Source organism: Hyperolius riggenbachi, chromosome 2, assembly GCF_040937935.1.
Source record: "Hyperolius riggenbachi isolate aHypRig1 chromosome 2, aHypRig1.pri, whole genome shotgun sequence".
Taxonomy (NCBI): Eukaryota; Metazoa; Chordata; class Amphibia; order Anura; family Hyperoliidae; genus Hyperolius; species Hyperolius riggenbachi.
In genome coordinates, this window is record NC_090647.1 from 474,383,139 (window position 1) to 474,402,514 (window position 19,376).

Sequence of the window (19,376 nt, forward strand, 5' to 3'; positions counted from 1 at the left end):
GGCCTCCCCGTGTCACTGCTCTCAAGGAAGTAAAATAGCAAATAAAAATAGGTACAGTTGTCACTCAGTTTCATTTTGATTGATGTCTAGGAGGTAAGGGGCCCCCTTATTTCTAAAGTTGGGCATTGAATTCTAAGTAAATTTCCTAATGGATGCAAACTCATTGGATTTTTGCTAATAGAAAATCCAATATGAAGTATACTGGGGCATATTCACAAAATATCGCTAGTTTTTACGTGCATTATGTATTCAGCATTGGGAAGGGTATCAGCGCTGTGTGCCGGTAATTTTACTAATGTTTAGTGAATTCGCCCCACTGTCCAGTCACACAAATAAACAGGATGTGGGCTAACTAAACAGTATGGGCCAAGAATAAACATTATTACTGAGTCAGGTCCAACTCAGCTCAGTAAATAAGCCTTTTCCAAATGTAGAAAGAAGAGAACAATCAGTCTGGGATTCTCATTAACCACTTGAGGACCACAGTCTTTCTACCCCTTAAGGACCGGCCACTTTTTTTCCATTCAGACCACTGCAGCTTTCACGGTTTATTGCTCGCTCATACAACCTACCACCTAAATGAATTTTGGCTCCTTTTCTTGTCACTAATAAAGCTTTCTTTTGGTGCTATTTGATTGCTCCTGCGATTTTTACTTTTTATTATATTCATCAAAAAAGACATGAATTTTGGCAAAAAAATGATTTTTTTAACTTTCTGTGCTGACAATTTTCAAATAAAGTAAAATTTCTGTATACATGCAGCGCGAAAAATGTGGACAAACATGTTTTTGATAAAAAAAAAACCATTCAGTGTATATTTATTGGTTTGGGTAAAAGTTATAGCGTTTACAAACTATGGTGCAAAAAGTGAATTTTGCCATTTTCAAGCATCTATGACTTTTCTGACCCCCTGTCATGTTTCATGAGGGGCTAGAATTCCAGGATAGTATAAATACCCCCCAAATGACCCCATTTTGGAAAGAAGACATCCCAAAGTATTCACTGAGAGGCATAGTGAGTTCATAGAAGATATTATTTTTTGTCACAAGTAAGCGGAAAATGACACTTTGTGACAAAAAAAAAGAAAAAAAAAGAATCCATTTCTTCTAACTTGCGACAAAAAAAAATGAAATCTGCCACGGACTCACCATGCCCCTCTCTGAATACCTTGAAGTGTCTACTTTCCAAAATGGGGTCATTTGTGGGGTGTGTTTACTGTCCTCGCATTTTGGGGGGTGCTAATTTGTAAGCACCCCTGTAAAGCCTAAAGGTGCTCATTGGACTTTGGGCCCCTTAGCGCAGTTAGGCTGCAAAAAAGTGCCACACATGTGGTATTGCCGTACTCAAGAGAAGTAGTAGAATGTGTTTTGGGGTGTATTTTTACACATACCCATGCTGGGTGGGAGAAATATCTCTGTAAATGACAATTTTTTCATTTTTTTTACACACAATTGTCCATTTACAGAGTTATTTCTCCCACCCAGCATGGGTATGTGTAAAAATACACCCCAAAACACATTGTACTACTTCTCCCGAGTACGGCGATACCACATGTGTGGCACTTTTTTGCACCCTAACTGCGCTAAAGGGCCCAAAGTCCAATGAGTACCTTTAGGATTTCACAAGTCATTTTGCGGAATTTGATTTCCAGACTACTCCTCACGGTTTAGGGCCCCTAAAATGCCAGGGCAGTATAGGAACCCCACAAATGACCCCATTTTAGAAAGAAGACACCCCAAGGTATTCCGTTAGGAGTATGGTGAGTTCATAGAAGATTTTATTTTTTGTCAAAAGTTAGCGGAAAATTGATTTTTATTGTTTTTTTCACAAAGTGTCATTTTCCACTAACTTGTGACAAAAAATAAAATCTTCTATAAACTCACCATACTACTAATGGAATACCTTGGGGTGTCTTCTTTCTAAAATGGGGTCATTTGTGGGGTTCCTATACTGCCCTGGCATTTTAGGGGCCCTAAACCGTGAGGAGTAGTCTGGAAATCAAATTCCGCAAAATGACCTGTGAAATCCTAAAGGTACTCATTGGACTTTGGGCCCTTTAGCGCAGTTAGGGTGCAAAAAAGTGCCACACATGTGGTATCGCCTACTCGGGAGAAGTAGTACAATGTGTTTTGGGGTGTATTTTTACACATACCCATGCTGGGTGGGAGAAATAACTCTGTAAATGGACAATTGTGTGTAAAAAAATCAAAAGATTGTCATTTACAGAGGTATTTCTCCCACCCAGCATGGGTATGTGTAAAAATACACCCCAAAACACATTGTACTACTTCTCCCGAGTATGGCAATACCACATGTGTGGCACTTTTTTGCACCCTAACTGCGCTAAAGGGCCCAAAGTCCAATGAGTACCTTTAGGATTTCACAGGTCATTTTGCGGAATTTTATTTCCAGACTACTCCTCACGGTTTAGGGCCCCTAAAATGCCAGTTCAGTATAGGAACCCCACAAATGACCCCATTTTAGAAAGAAGACACCCCAAGGTATTCCGTTAGGAGTATGGTGAGTTCATAGAAGATTTTATTTTTTGTCAAAAGTTAGTGGAAAATGACACTTTGTGAAAAAAACAATGAAAATCAATTTTCCGCTAACTTGACAAAAAATAAAATCTTCTATGAACTCACCATACTCCTAACGGAATACCTTTGGGTGTCTTCTTTCTAGAATGGGGTCATTTGTGGGGTTACTATACTGCCCTGGCATTTTAGGGGCCCTAAACCGTGAGGAGTAGTCTTGAAACCAAATGTCGCAAAATGACCTGTGAAATCCTAAAGGTACTCATTGGACTTTGGGCCCCTTAGCGTACTTAGGGTGTAAAAAAGTGCCACACATGTGGTACCACCGTACTCAGGAGAAGTAGTATAATGTGTTTTGGGGTGTATTTTTACACATACCCATGCTAAGTGGGAGAAATATCTCTAAATGACAATTGTTTGATTTGTTTTACACACAATTGACCATTTACATAGAAATTTCTCCCACCCAGCATGGGTATGTGTAAAAATACACCCCAAAACACATTATACTACTTTTCCTGAGTACGGCGGTACCACATGTGTGACACTTTTTTGCAGCCTAGGTGCGCTAAGGGGCCCAACGTCCTATTCACGGGTCATTTTGAGGCATTTGTTTTCTAGACTACTCCTCGCGGTTTAGGGCCCCTAAAATGCCAGGGCAGTATAGGAACCCCACAAGTGACCCCATTTTAGAAAGAAGACACCCCAAGGTATTCCGTTAGGTGTATGGCGAGTTCATAGAAGATTTTATTTTTTGTCACAAGTTAGTGAAAAATGACACTTTGTGAAAAAAACCCAATAAAAATCAATTTCCGCTAACTTTTGACAAAAAATAAAATCTTCTATGAACTCGTCATACACCTAACAGAATACCTTGGGGTGTCTTTTTTTCTAAAATGGTGTCACTTGTGGGGTTCCTATACCGCCCTGGCATTTTACGGGCCCAAAACCGTGAGTAGTCTGGAAACCAAATGTCTCAAAATGACTGTTCAGGGGTATAAGCATCTGCAAATTTTGATGACAGGTGGTCTATGAGGGGGCGAATTTTGTGGAACCGGTCATAAGCAGGGTGGCCTTTTAGATGACAGGTTGTATTGGGCCTGATCTGATGGATAGGAGTGCTAGGGGGGGTGACAGGAGGTGATTGATGGGTGTCTCAGGGGGTGGTTAGAGGGGAAAATAGATGCAATCAATGCACTGGGGAGGTGATCGGAAGGGGGTCTGAGGGGGATCTGAGGGTTTGGCCGAGTGATCAGGAGCCCACACGGGGCAAATTAGGGCCTGATCTGATGGGTAGGTGTGCTAGGGGGTGACAGGAGGTGATTGATGGGTGTCTCAAGGTGTGATTAGAGGGGGGAATAGATGCAAGCAATGCACTGGCGAGGTGATCAGGGCTGGGGTCTGAGGGCATTCTGAGGGTGTGGGCGGGTGATTGAGTGCCCTAGGGGCAGATAGGGGTCTAATCTGATAGGTAGCAGTGACAGGGGGTGATTGATGGGTAATTAGTGGGTGTTTAGGGTAGAGAACAGATGTGAACACTGCACTTGGGAGGTGATCGGACGTCGGATCTGCGGGCGATCTATTGGTGTGGGTGGGTGATCAGATTGCCCGCAAGGGGCAGGTTAGGGGCTGATTGATGGGTGGCAGTGACAGCGGGTGATTGATGGGTGGCAGTGACAGGGGGTGATTGATGGGTGATTGACAGGTGATTGACAGGTGATCAGTGGGTTATTACAGGGAAGGACAGATGTAAATAATGCCCTGGCGAATTGATAAAGGGGGGTCTGAGGGCAATCTGAGCGTGTAGGCGGGTGATTGGGTGCCCGCAAGGGGCAGATTAGGGTCTGATCTGATGGGTAACAGTGACAGGTGGTGATAGGGGGTGATTGATGGGTAATTAGTGGGTGTTTAGAGGAGAGAATAGATGGAAACACTGCGCTTGGGTGGTGATCTGATGTCGGATCTGCGGGCGATCTATTGGTGTGGGTGGGTGATCAGTTTGCCCGCAAGGGGCAGGTTAGGGGCTGATTGATGGGTGGCAGTGACAGGGGTGATTGATGGGTGGCAGTGACAGGGGGTGATTGACAGGTGATTGACAGGTGATCAGTGGGTTATTACAGGGAAGGACAGATGTAAATAATGCCCTGGCGAATTGATAAGGGGGGGTCTGAGGGCAATCTGAGCGTGTAGGCGGGTGATTGGGTGCCCGCAAGGGGCAGATTAGGGTCTGATCTGATGGGTAACAGTGACAGGTGGTGATAGGGGGTGATTGATGGGTAATTAGTGGGTGTTTAGAGGAGAGAATAGATGGAAACACTGCGCTTGGGTGGTGATCTGATGTCGGATCTGCTGGCGATCTATTGGTGTGGGTGGGTGATCAGTTTGCCCGCAAGGGCGGGTTAGGGGCTGATTGTTGGGTGGTAGTGACAGGGGGTGATTGATGGGTGATAGGTGATTGGCAGGTGATTGACAGGTGATCAGTGGGTTATTACAGGGAAGGACAGATGTAATTAATGCACTGGTGAATTGATAAGGGGGGGGGGGGGGTCTGAGGGCAATCTGAGCGTGTGGGCGGGTGATTGGGTGCCCGCAAGGGGCAGCTTAGGGTCTGATCTGATAGGTAACAGTGACAGGTGGTGATAGGGGGTGATTGATGGGTGATTGATGGGTAATTAGTGGGTGTTTAGAGAAGATAACAGATGTAAACAATACATTTGGGAGGTAATCTGACGGCGGGTTTGCGGGCGATCTAATGGTGTGGGTGGGTGATCAGATTGCCCGCAAGGGGCAGGTTAGGGGCTGATTGATGGGTGGCAGTGACAGGGGGTGATTGATGGGTGATAGGTGATTGGCAGGTGATTGACAGGTGATCAGTGGGTTATTACAGGGAAGAACAGATGTAATTAATGCACTGGCGAATTGATAAGGGGGGGGGTCAGAGGGTAATCTGAGCGTGTTGGCGGGTGATTGGGTGCCCGCAAGGGGCAGATTAGGGTCTGATCTGATAGGTAAAAGTGACAGGTGGTGATAGGGGGTGATTGATGGGTGATTGATGGGTAATTAGTGGGTGTTTAGAGGAGAGAATAGATGTAAACAATGGATTTGGGAGGTGATCTGATGTCGGATCTGCGGGCGATCTATTGGTGTGGGTGGGTGATCAGATTGCCCGCAAGGGGCAGGTTAGGGGCTGATTGTTGGGTGGCAGTGACAGGGGGTGATTGATGGGTGATTGATGGGTGATTGACGGGTGATTGACGGGTGATTGACAGGTTATCAGGGAAGATAGATGCATACAGTACACAGGGGGGGGGGGTCTGGGGGGGGTCTGGGGAGAATCTGAGGGGTGGGGGGGTGATCAGGAAGGGGCAGGGGGCAGGGGGGGGGATAAAAAAAAAAATAGCGTTGACAGATAGTGACAGGGAGTGATTGATGGGTTATTAGGGGGGTGATTGGGTGCAAACAGGGGTCTGGGGGGTGGGCAGGGGGGGGTCTGAGGGGTGCTGTGGGCGATCAGTGGGCGGGGGGGGGGCAGATCAGTGTGTTTGGGTGCAGACTAGGGGGGCTGCAGCCTGCCCTGGTGGTCCCTCGGACACTGGGATCACCAGGGCAGGAGGCAGCCTGTATAATACACTTTGTATACATTACAAAGTGTATTATACACTTTGTAGCGGCGATCGCGGGGTTAACATCCCGCCGGCGCTTCCGTATGGCCGGCGGGATGTTACGGCGGGTGGGCAGAGCCAGTTGCCGGGGGAAGCGCGCGTCATCAATGACGCGATCGCTCCCCCGGCATGCCTAAAGGACGCGCCGCCTGAAGGCGTATTGCGGTCCTTTAGGCGTCCACTTTGCCGCCGCCCATGGGCTGTGGGCGGTCGGCAAGTGGTTAACTTTCTATTCTGGGACAGACACAAGGGGACAAGCCCCAACGAGAGGACTAGAACAGCAATAGTTGAAAACTTTTAAAGGGGTTCTTTCACGAATTAGGAAAAAAATAAAAAGTGGTTTATGCATAAACTATTAAACAACTATTAAACATCTAATACCTAATATTGGGTGTAAAAAGTTTAAAAAATAAATAAATGGTTTCATCAATACAACATGTAATCTAACACAGTGACGGATGACGGACTGGGAGGCTAATCCATTTGTTAGGGGTGTTTTTTTTCTTTACTTTCTTTCACAACCATAACTGCTGCCTAAGTAGTTTTCAGTGGTATAACCCACTTCTAGCAGGAATCGCCGTTATAACCCTAATAGCTGAGCTCCGCTGAGCTGTTCAATATGTGTTTACATTGTTGCTAGGCATCCAGAGGCCGGTGCAGAGACTCGAATGTGAAAAGAGTCATAAGCTGTTGGGAGAATTAGTCCCATCTACACCATATGATTCTTTGTCAGATTCGATTCAATTTGATTTGATTAATTGATTTGATTTGATTCAATCTGACATGTCTGATTCATGATTTGATTCAATTTGAATCAAATTGAACCAAATCATGAATCAGGCATGTCAGATTGAATCAAATCAAATCAATGAATTGAATCAAATTGAATCTAACCTGTATGTCATGACACACTTTTGTGTTGCAGCTCTGCCTCCCCCTCAGCTCTCAGTAGTCTCATTGTAGTTAGTTACAATAGGATGACAAAAAACAACCGCAGTACAAATTTATGAAGGTCACAAGGAGAAGGAGCAGAGTCAGAGTCCAACCACAGGCTGGTTTGTGAAGAAGAGAACACCAAGAGCCCAATATAGTGTAGTATGTACTGGTAATGGAAGATTTATAGAGTAATTCAAAATGTAATACTCACAAACCAGGGTTACCATTAGGCAAGCACTGTCAAGGCAGGTGGGGAGATTGTCCTGACCCCACTCAGGATTAGGAAGTCACTCTCTGTAGTAGAAGAAGGAAGTGGGTACAACCCTCCACCTAGGGTGGACTCAATGTAGCAATAAGATAACAGAGGCGCCAAAAGGATGAAAGGGACTAAATGAGCTTAAAAACCAATTTGGTAATAGAGGAGGCAGTGGTGGACCTACCTCCTCCCAGCAGAACACACGACTGTAGATTATCAGTCAAAAAACATTTATTGGGTACTCCAAAATAAAGTGCAACGCGTTTCGCAGGTTAAGCCTGCTTCCTCAGGCAATACAGATAGGAGTAAAAAAGCATCTGCTAGTAACATCAAAGCTGATTTGTGATTGAAGGAACGCCATGCCCTTTATATAAAAGAGTGTGACTTCCTCCGGTGGACATTTTAGCATTGTGCATAGAGAAGCATCTCCCTAAATTTAAGCAGCAGACACTATTGTGCCAGCAGCAGCAATCACTGTGTGTAAAGGCCAATAAGCTCCATTGCCAGATTCAAATTAGGTATTTTTGCATGAGATTAAAATCTTTCTATCAAACCATGCTGTACATCCAAGGTGTTTCGTTTCAGAAGTTAAATATTTATAGAACTGAAATAAGAAGCTTTTCACTGTTCTCACTTTCCAATGTTTATCCTCAAATGCTGTCGCTATTTCTAAAAGTGTTTCCAATTGTAGTGATTGAATATAATATGTTATCTGAAAATAATGATACCATTCCTTCTCAGATAAATCACATCTCTGAGCTAAGTCCTTGAAAGATAATAACCATTGATTGGAGAACAAGTCACAGATATACAGTATGCTCTGAATCTATCTCTGGAACAGGAGATCATTCTACCCTGGAATAAACCCTTGGCCCTTAACAAAGAGAAGATATGGGTGAGATGATACGTGTTGGTTTACATAACTACCAAAGTCTAGTTTGGAGACTTAAAGGACCACTACTGCAAAAATTATAACATTTTAAAAACATTTAAACACATAGAATTATGAAGTACATTTCTTCTAGAGTAAAATGAGACGTAAATTACTTTTCTCCTATGTTGCTGTCACTTACAGTAAGTAATAGAAATCTAACAGAACTGACAGGTTTTGGACTAACCTATCTCCTCATTGGGGATTCTCAGGGTTTTCGTTATTTTCAAAAGCACTTGTGAATGACAGTGGCTCATTCCAACTGCCAAAAAAGTGTGCAGTTAACAGGGAGGCTAGCCAGCATCTTTGTACCAATCCTTTCCAGGAAGCAAAATGACAGTGACAGAGACATTGGAGAAAAAAAATTATGTCTCGTTTTATTTTGGAAAAAATGTACTTCTTATTTGTATGTGCTTACATAAATTTTAAATTTTACCTTTTTTGCAACAGTGGTCCTTTAGAAGCAAACCTGAATTGATAATCTATATATATAATAGGCTACGTGCCTGTAACGATATGTGTCAGCAAGGAACAGAGTTCTGATTATGAGGTGATCTGCAGTATCACCTATAATGCAGATATATACCTGATTATATAGTGATCTGCAGAATCACCTATAATACAAGTATACCAGGCAACTGATGTAGTAGCTATAATGCGCTGTAATGTTTGGTGCAACAGTATGTACTGACAAGTTTGGCTATACCTCACCAGAGGAGCTCGTGGGCACTGTCAGTACAGCAAATTCCTCACCAGTGACAAGGGCTCACTGGTGAGTAGCAGGGTCAGACTAATCGGGTACGAGATCAAATGGGCTAAAGTACAGAATCACTGAGCAGAGGGAAAGTCAAGAACGAGCCAGAGTCATACACAATTAAATCACAATCTCAAAGTTAATATTACAGCTATCAAAGTCTGAGTGGTAACACGAGGTATTCGCAACAGCAGACAGCGAGCTACTGACAGCTCGCTGTATTTATGCTGGCAGGGGACTCCCAGGCAGGCCCCTGCCAGCCACACCAATCAGGAGCGAGGAGCGCTCCCCGTGATGTCAGCCGACCTGTAGGTCAGCTGACGCGTCTCCGAGACGTGTAGGTCTCGCCGCTGGCCGCGCACGCGCATAGCCCTGACGCTGTGCGCCGGCGAGAGGCCAGCGTGCGGCGGATCGAGCTGAACACCGGGGTCGGCAGAGGTCGTATCCCAGCCACTCGTTACAGTGCCTCAACCTTGAAGCAAGAAGAAGAAGTAGCGCCCTGCCCCCAGGGCCGGTCCTAGACTTTTCGCTGCCCCTCCCGCCCCAGTCGTGACTGGGAGGCCGCCGAGCTGGAGGGGGTAGCGGGGTATTGGGCAGAGCGTCGGGGACGGGGGTCGGACCCCCCCTCCCTCACCTGGGTCCCCCGATCTGCACTTCCCCCTCTAGATTTTAAAGCGCAGCATTGTATTAATAAGAGGCAGCGGGTGGGGATGACTCACCTGTTCCGCGTTCCAGCATGCGTTCCACTATCGTCACTTCCTGCAATGCCGCCCACTTACAACACAATGGGCGGCATTGCAGGAAGTGATGATAGTGGAACGCCTCTTATTAATACGCTGCTGCACTTTAAAAGCTAGAGGGGGAGTCCGACCCCCCTCCCCGCCGCGAAATTAAGCTGGAGGGGGAGCGCAGATGGGGGACCCAGGTGAGGGAGGGGGGGTCCGACCCCCCTCCCCGCCGCAAACTTAAGCTGGAGGGGGAGCTCACATAGGGACCCAGGTGAGGGAGGGGAGGGGGTCCGACCCCCTCCCCGCTGTGAACTTAAGCTGGAGGGGGAGCTCACATGGGGGACCCAGGTGATGGAGGGGGGTCCGACCCCATATCCCCGCCGCAAACTTAAGCTGGAGGGGGAGCGCACATAGGGGACCCAGTTGGGGGAGGGGGGTCCAACCCCCCTACCCACCATTGTGCCAAATAACCCATTCCTGCCCGCTACCCCCTTATGCGGCGTATGCTACGCCGCGGGTTGGCTAGTCTATTTTAATTAACATAGCTAATGTAACTTAATGACAGTATGTGTGTTTAGGCTGAAGTTCCTCTTTAACCGCACACCCATCGCACATATCAGGCAGAGAGAATTACTACATTCTTTGTAGGAATTAAAGATAGCTGTGCACCCAATATAATAGGAAGATATTAAGGGTAGCAAATCTTAGTGTTGCAATAAACAGTATTTTTAGTTGAACTCTGTAGTTTATTTAATATTATAATATTTTTATGTGATATTTAACATGAGGTGAAGCTGTTACTTACGTTGCTGGTGGCAATGGATGCACACAATCTGACCTATTGGCACAACCAGGGCATAGTCCCAGAACACACTGAGGATGAAACAAAGAAGAATCCAGTTACTACACAGCACAGGGAGCATAACGTTTAACAATTACAGCATTCATTTCATTTGTAATATGAAAACCGGCAGTCCTAGGGACTGAAAATGGGGACAGCAATAAAAACTAGTCAGGAATTCTGACTTTTTACAAAAAACTGCTGCTGTCTCTCTTGGAGGACTTCCATTGCTTCCTGTGTGGACAGGAAATGATGTAAGATCTCACAGATGTGGAAAAATGTTCACATTACAACTACAAAATAGATTTGAATTTATTACCACAAATCTAAATATGTATTTTTCTATGGCATTGTGCATTCATCTGCAAAAATTAAATGCATATATAGATAGACTAACTGTAGATACATTTAACTTCAGGTTTCAACAATCTTTCTTCAGCGCTGAAGAAAATATTGCCTAATATTATAATGACAGTGGCCCATATGCAATTAACTTTTTCCTAGGAGATAATTTTCATATTCTCTTTAAACTAACTTTTCAGCGTTTTACATTTAGAAAAAAATACCCGAAATTTGGTTAAAAAGTACTATCAAATTTATGTTGAGTATATTTTATGACAAACTGTGAAAATATCACCTAGGACCAGGGGTGCTCGGATACCCCTTTTTAAAATCTGAATTGATCCGGATCCGGATACCCAGATATCCGCATCCGGATCCGATATCTGCATCCGAACGCATAGGTATCCGCGTTCATGCGGATATCCAAACGCATTATCCGGGCTATCCGGCCGGATTCGGATATCCGGATAGAAAACCAGACGTGCCCTTTAAATTGCTTTAAAAACGTTTTTTAGGGTATATGAGGTATGTAGCATCATTATTTTTTTAAAAGGGAACACTATGATGTGGGGACTTAAAATACCCCCAAAAAAATATATATATAAAAAAAGGCTGTCAATTAACATCAGGACTAGGTTCCAGACAGCGTTCGTGCAGCCCACATTGTGTCCAAAGTCCAACCGCACAACTGGGACATGGCAGTTTTCAGCCCAGTCACCTCCAAAAAATTACGCAGCAATTGTGTTTTGGGTTAAATATAGGTGGTATCAGTGGCCTGTGCCACCCTGGCCTGGCAGTGGGAGCTGCACAGGCAGCAGGAACAGGGCAATGCAGCAGCAGCAGGTGTAACGTGTGCCAGGAGCATGCCGGACGTGGCACGTGGCGATTGGCACGTGTCACGTGGTACTTGCCATGTGAAGTGAAGAAATGATGTATATTCAACATCTGTACAAGTAGCATATAGTTTATCACCAATTTTAATACATCAGCCCATTCTTCTTCCATCAGTTTCATAACAATCTGATCTCACATATTGGCCAAGAAAGACAAAGAAATGGTTAAATGGGTATAAGTGAAGCACGCTAAGAGGTTAAATGCTATTATTTGTACTCATCACAACAGCCTTGACAGCAGGGTGAGAGTAATACTGCAGTGTCCTCTCCCTGATGGATAAGCAGGATGACCTTTTCACATTTACAAAGCACACTAAGTGATGCCAAAGGAATACACGCCAAACAGAAAGAGTGCTGAATAAAGTGTGTGTGTGTCTGTATGTGTGTCTGTATCTCTCTCTGTGTGTGTGTGTGTGTGTATGTGTGTGTGTATGTGTGTGTTTGAAAGTGTATGTATGTGTGTATATGTATGTGTGCATATTTGTGTATGTACAGTATGTGTGTGTGTGTGTATGTGTGTACATGTACAGGTCCTTCTAAAAAAAAAAATAGCATATTGTGATAAAGTCCATTATTTTCTGTAATATACTGATAAACATTAGACTTTCATATATTTTAGATTCATTACACACAACTGAAGTAGTTCAAGCTTTTTATTGTTTTAATATTGATGATTTTGGCATAAAGCTCATGAAAACCCAAAATTCCTATCTCAAAAAAAAATAGCATATTTCATCCGACCAATAAAAGAAAAGTGTTTTTAAAACAAAAAAAAGTCAACCTTCAAATAATTATGTTCAGTTATGCACTCAATACTTGGTCGGGAATCCTTTTGCAGAAATGACTGCTTCAATGCGGAGGAGGCAATCAGCCTGTGGCACTGCTCAGGTGTTATGCAGGCCCAGGATGCTTCGATAGCGGCCTTAAAGTGAGTGTTTACCATTTTAAAAATAAAAAAGTCGGATACTCACCTAAGGAGAAGGAAGGCTCGGTCCTAATGAGCCTTCCCTCTCCTCTCCCGGTCCCCGGTCCCGCGCAGGATGCCCCGTGGCAGTATTCGACCAGTTCGGTCAAATACTGCCACTTCCGTATGCCAAAGGGAGCTTTCGGAAGCCTTTGGGAGCACTCGGGCTCCCGAAGACGGGCCGCTCCATACTACGCATGCGCGAGCGCCCTCTATGACGCACTCACGCGTGCGTAGTATGGAGCGGGCCGAGACCTCCGACCTCCGAAGACCTCCGAAGTCCCTGCGGCGGCGGACGCGAACGGGGGAGCCAGCGCAGCACCGAGGGCACCGGGAGAGGAGAGGGAAGGCTCATTAGGACTGAGCCTTCCCTTTCCTTAGGTGAGTATCCGACTTTTTTATTTTTAAAATGGTAAACACTGGCTTTAAGCTCATCCAGAGTGTTGGGTCTTGCGTCTCTCAACTTTATCTTCACAATATCCCACAGATTCTCTATGGGAGTCAGGCCAGGAGAGTTGGCAGGCCAATTGAGCACAGTAATACCATGGTCAGTAAACCATTTACCAGTGGTTTTGGCACTGTGAGCAGGTGCCAGGTCATGCTGAAAAATGAAATCTTCATCTCCATAAAGCTTTTCAGCAGATGGAAGCATGAAGTGCTCCAAAATCTCCTGATAGCTAGCTGCATTGACCCTGCCCTTGATAAAACACAGTGGACCAACACCAGCAGCTGACATGGCACCCCAGACCATCACTGACTGTGGGTACTTGACACTGGACTTCAGGCATTTTGGCATTTCCCTCTCCCCAGTCTTCCTCCAGACTCTGGCACCTTGATTTCCGAATGACATGCAAAAGTTGCTTTCATCCGAAAAGAGTACTTTGGACCACTGAGCAACAGCCCAGTGCTGCTTCTCTGTAGCCCAGGTCAGGCGCTTCTGCCGCTGTTTCTGGTTCAAAAGTGGCTTGACCTGGGGAATGCGGCACCTGTAGCCCATTTCCTGCACACGCCTGTACACGGTGGCTCTGGATGTTTCTACTCCAGACTCAGTCCACTGCTTCTGCAGGTCCCCCAAGGTCTGGAATCGGTCCTTCTCCACAATCTTCCTCAGGGTCACCTCTTCTCATTGTGCAGCGTTTTCTGCCACACTTTTTCCTTCCTACAGACTTCCCACTGAGGTGCCTTGATACAGCACTCTGTGAACAGCCTATTCGTTCAGAAATTTCTTTCTGTGTCTTACCCTCTTGCTTGAGGGTGTCAATGATGGCCTTCTGGACAGTAGTCAGGTCGGCAGGCTTACCCATGATTGCGGTTTTGAGTAATGAACCAGGCTGGGAGTTTTTAAAAGCCTCAGGAATCTTTTGCAGGTGTTTAGAGTTAATTAGTTGATTCAGATGATTAGGTAAATAGCTCGTTTTGAGAACCTTTTCCTGTGTAACGATTGGGGAATTATTTCCGTGGTGAGCGCACAGAACGTACGCCGACACTACGGAAATCCTCCACAAGCTTGTAATTAGAGAGAACCCAGCTATGGTGCTATGCACCTGTAGAGGGAGATTCCCACCGGCAGATGGAGCTGTGGAGTGCAGACGAACACAGCCTCTGCACAGCCACAGATGCCAGGTGGGAATTGAACGAGTTGAAGCAATGCAGGGCTGGATAGTCCTAAAAGAGAGAGCAAAGAGGCAGAATGAATGTGTGTCCACCAATCTAGTCGCCACCCAGCGACGGTGAACACACATCAGCAGAAACAAAGTATGAACGCAATCGCAAGACTGGCGATTGCCAACAGTGAAACAAGACCGAGCAGAACAGAGCACGAGATTATCAAGAAAGGCACAGCAAGCAACAACAATCAGAACATCAAGGAAAATAACAAAAGCTAGCTGAACGCGAACACCACACTCATTCGCAACAGCGAACGTGTTTAAGACACGATCACCGCGCGTTAGGCGCCCAGTGATAAGCGTGCCACCCTAACTAACCAATCGAACACAAACATGAAGTAGAGAACGCGAACGCTTGCTAAACGGTTGCCTCACCAAGCCTACAGCAAGCGTTCGTACCAGACAAGACAGACAGATGGGGCTACCAGTAGCAACCGCTGCTCTGGCTAGCACCCCTAAGGCAGAATACAGAAGGAACCACCGATGCTACCGCTAGAGCGGATGCGATCCAGACAGATGGGGCTACCAGTAGCAACCGCTGCTCTGGTTAGCACCCCTAAGGCAGAATACAGAAGTAAGCACTGCCACTACCACTAGGGCAAATGCAATTCAGACAGATGGAGCAGCCAGTAGCAACCGCAGCTCTGGCCTACACTCCCAGACAGACAGAACGATTTCCTGTCGACCGCCGCTGGCGACAAGACAATCGAGACAGAGAGACAGAACAAAGCAATACAGATAATACAACCTGACTGCACTAGAAGGAATGCCTAGTGCAGTCCCAAGGAATTACTCTAAGATAATCTTAGCAAACGATAGTAAGGCTGACACTCCAGGAGAGTCTGCAGGAACAAACCATCATGACCAGCAAGGAATTCTGGGTGCAAAAGGTATTTATACTGCAAGCCATCAAAGGAGGCAGCTAAACAATTTGCATGACAAGTATATGCAAATTCCTCACCAGCAGAGCAACTCTGAAAGTTTCAAAGCGAAGACAGGTCTCTTTTCCAGAGACCTGCAACACTCAGACCTAAAGAATGGACAAACAGCTGTCTGCCGGTGCAGACAGCTGAGCAGATCATTACATCCTGATATGCTAATTTTTTGTGATAGGAATTTTGGGTTTTCATGAGCTGTATGCCAAAATCATCATTATTAAAACAATAAAAGGCTTGAACTACTTCAGTTGTGTGTAATGAATCTAAAATATATGAAAGTCTAATGTTTATCAGTACATTACAGAAAATAATGAACTTTATCACAATATGCTAATTTTTTGAGAAGGACCTGTATATGTGGTGGCATGTGTGTGTATGTACAGTGGGATGCGAAAGTTTGGGCAACCTGGTTAATCGTCTTGATTTTCCTGTATAAATTCTTAATTGTTACCATAAAAAATGTCAGTTAAATATATCATATAGGAGACACACACAGTGATATTTTAGAAGTAAAATGAGGTTTAACGGATTTACAGAAAGTATGCAATAATTGTTTAAACAAAATTAGGCAGGTACATACAGTAAATTTGGGCACCACGAAAAAGAAATGAAATTAATATTTAGTAGATCCTCCTTTTGCAGAAATTACAGTCTCTAAACCCTTCCTGTAAGTTCCAATGAGAGTCTGGATTCTGGTTGAAGGTTTTTTTGGAACATCTCTAGTTCATTCAGGTTTGATGGATTCCGAGCATGGACAGCTCTCTTTAATTCACACCACATATTTTCAGTTATATTCAGGCTTGGGGACTGAGATGGCCATTCCAGAACGTTGTACTTGTTCCTCTGCATGGATGCCTTAGTGGATTTTGAGCAGTGTTTAGGGTCATTGTCTTGTTGAAAGATCCAGCCCCGGCACAGCTTCAGCTTTGTCACCGATTCCTGGACATTGGTCTCCAGAATATGCTGATACTGATTGTAATCCATGCATCCCTCAACTCTGACAAGATTCCCAGTCCCTGCACTGGACACACAGCCCCACAGCATGATGGAACCACCACCATATTTTACTGTAGGTAGCAGGCGTTTTTCTTGGAATGCTGTGTTGTTTTTCCTTCATGCATAATGCCCCTTGTTATGCCCAAATAACTCAATTTTAGTTTCACAGTCCACAGCACCTTATTCCAAAATGAAGCTGGCTTTTCCAAATGTGCTTTAGCATACCTCAACTGGTTCTGTTTGTGCTGTGGGCAGAGAAAAGGCTTCCTCTGCATCACTCTCGGATACAGCATTTCCTTGTGTAAAGTGCGCCGAATGGTTGAACGATGCACAGTGACTCCATCTGCAGCAAGATGATGTTGTAGGTCTTTGGTGCTGGTGTGTGCTTTGACTCTGACTGTTCTCAACATTCGTTGCTTCTATTTATCTGAGATTTTTCTTGGTCTGCCGCCTTAAAGAGAAACTCCGACCAAGAATTGAACTTTATCCCAATCAGTAGCTGATACCCCCTTTTACATGAGAAATCTATTCCTTTTCTCACACAGACCATCAGGGGGCGCTGTATGACTGATATTGTGGTGAAACCCCTCCCACAAGAAACTCCGAGGACCGTGGTACTCCTGGCAGTTTCCAGTCTGTGAACCTTGTTGCATTGTGGGAGATAGCTGTTTACAGCTGTTTACAACTGCCAAAAAAGCATGCAGCAGCTACATCACCTTCCAACAGTAAAAATGTCACCATGTGATAAATGTCAGAATGTAAATCAGGGATTTAAAAGATTTTACAATGGGCAAACACTGACTAAATCATTTAAACATAAGTATTGTAAAAATGAAGCAGTTTTTTATTACATTATTTTCACTGGAGTTTCACTTTAACTTGAACTGAGCCTGTGGTCTTCCATTTCCTCAATATGTTCCTAACTGTGGAAACAGACAACTGAAATCTCTGAGACAGCTTTCTGTATTCTTCCCCTAAACCATGATGGTAAATAATCTTTGTCTTCAGGTCATTTGAGAGTTGTTTTGAGACCCCATGTTGCTACACTTCAGAGAAAATAAAAAGAGAAGGGAAACTTACAATTGACCCCCTTAAATACTCGTTCTCATAATTGGATTCCCCTGTCATTATAGGTCAGGGGTCACTGAGCTTACCAAGCCAATTTGAGTTCCAATAATTAGTTCTAAAGGTTTTGGAGTCAATAAAATGACATCAGTGCCCAAATTTATGCACATGCCTAATTTTATTTAAACAATTATTGCACACTTTCTGTAAATCCAATGAACTTCATTTCAATTCTCAAATATCACTGTGTGTGTCTCCTGTATGATATATTTAACTGACATTTTTTATCATAACAACCAAAAATGTATACAGGAAAATAAACACAACCAGGTTGCCCAAACGTTTGCATCCCACTGTCTATGTGGTTGTGTGTGTGTGTGTGTGTGTGTGTGTGTGTGTGTGTGTGTATGTATGTATGTGGTTGCGTGTGAAACCACTTGCCTAATATGGATCTGGGGTAGGTCCCTTTGTGTTACCAAAGCAGCTCCTGCCCATCAGGGAGTGGACTACACCAGACCTTAGAAGACGTCCAGTGCTATTAGACACTAAAAGTGTTAGCAGCTGATCCTTTAAATTGAATTCGAGATCGAACTGAGAACTGGCGAATTTTGTTCTAAAAGAAATTGTGATTCATCAGACAATTCCTCTAGTCCTGCTGCTCATGTGCCTATTGTAAGCTTTTTCATCAGTGGACAGGGGTTAGTATGGGCTGCTATAAAGCCACATAGGCAGCAAGCTGCAATCCACGGAGAGTTGTGGTAACTGTCACTTTTCAGCAATTTGGTCTATGGGCTGACTATACAAATAATCTGATCCCCCTGAACAAAGAAACAATTGGTTGAGATGTGGACAATTCACCACACTGCAGAGTTCCAGCTCGATCAGATTTAAGCTGAAATCTGATTGAAAACTGATTGGGTGGATTCCTACTTGCAGGTATAACCTGAGTACAAGCTTCTGCTCTCTATTCTACCTAGAATTTATTTGTTTTCATTGTCTTCTAGTTAAAGTGTTTTTTCCCTTATTTTGGGATAGTTAATTTTCTGTTGCCTTGGGCTGAAAACAGGATTAAATTCTGACATAACATTCAACTGAAGTGTGCTTTCCTACTTTTTATTAACCATACAGTTATCATATTTGCTTTTGTGAACAGACTGAGGCGTTACACCTGCTATTGCTGAAATTCTGTCTTGTCCCCATTTTTATTGCCTGATGAAGCGGGCTGGGCCTGCGAAACGCGTTGCACTGTTTTGGGGTACTAATTAATAAATGTGACTACTATTCAGACAGTCTTTCGTGTCTGCTTTATGGAGGTAAGTCCACCACTTTCTCCCAGCAAATTTTAAAGTTTTTATCCACTTTTATCCTGCTGGCGCCTCTGTTCTCCTACTGCTATACCGTGTCCACCCCTGGTGGAGGGGTGATCTACCCCCTTTCGCATCTACAGAGAGCGACTTCTTATCCCTGAGTGAGGACAGGTCTAATCTCCTCACCTGCCTATACAGTGGTTGCCTGTGTGGTAACCCATGTTTGTGAGTATAATTTTCTCACGATAACCTTTACTTCATTTATGCTTAACATACTACACTATATTGGGCTCTCGGTTTCTCTACTCTTTAGCTTTTGTGAACAAGTTCATCTATTCACAAATTACAAGTTCCCAAAGTAAAGTTTATCTGCTCTGAAAGCTGCCATTGTAATTTGTTGCATAGCTGCTGTATTCAAACAGGATTAAACTCTGACATAACATTCAATAAAAATGTGCTTTCCTACTTTTTATTAACCATACAATTATCATATTTGCTTTTGTGAACAAGTTAATCTATTTACAAATAACAAGTTCCCAAAGTACATTTTATCTGCTCTAAA

General features: G+C 44.3%; 1 protein-coding gene across 6 annotated transcripts in view; it reads right to left on the minus strand.

The window, feature by feature from the left end:
• The window catches only part of SGSM2 (small G protein signaling modulator 2), a 470,219-nt gene that overhangs the window by 74,629 nt on the left and 376,214 nt on the right, over window positions 1-19,376 (minus strand). For all 6 annotated transcript variants that reach the window (XM_068265983.1, XM_068265978.1, XM_068265979.1 and 3 more), the window contains one exon: window positions 10,607-10,674. In XM_068265983.1, coding sequence (XP_068122084.1) covers window positions 10,607-10,674 — 68 coding nt within the window. The remainder of the gene's footprint in view (window positions 1-10,606; window positions 10,675-19,376) is intronic.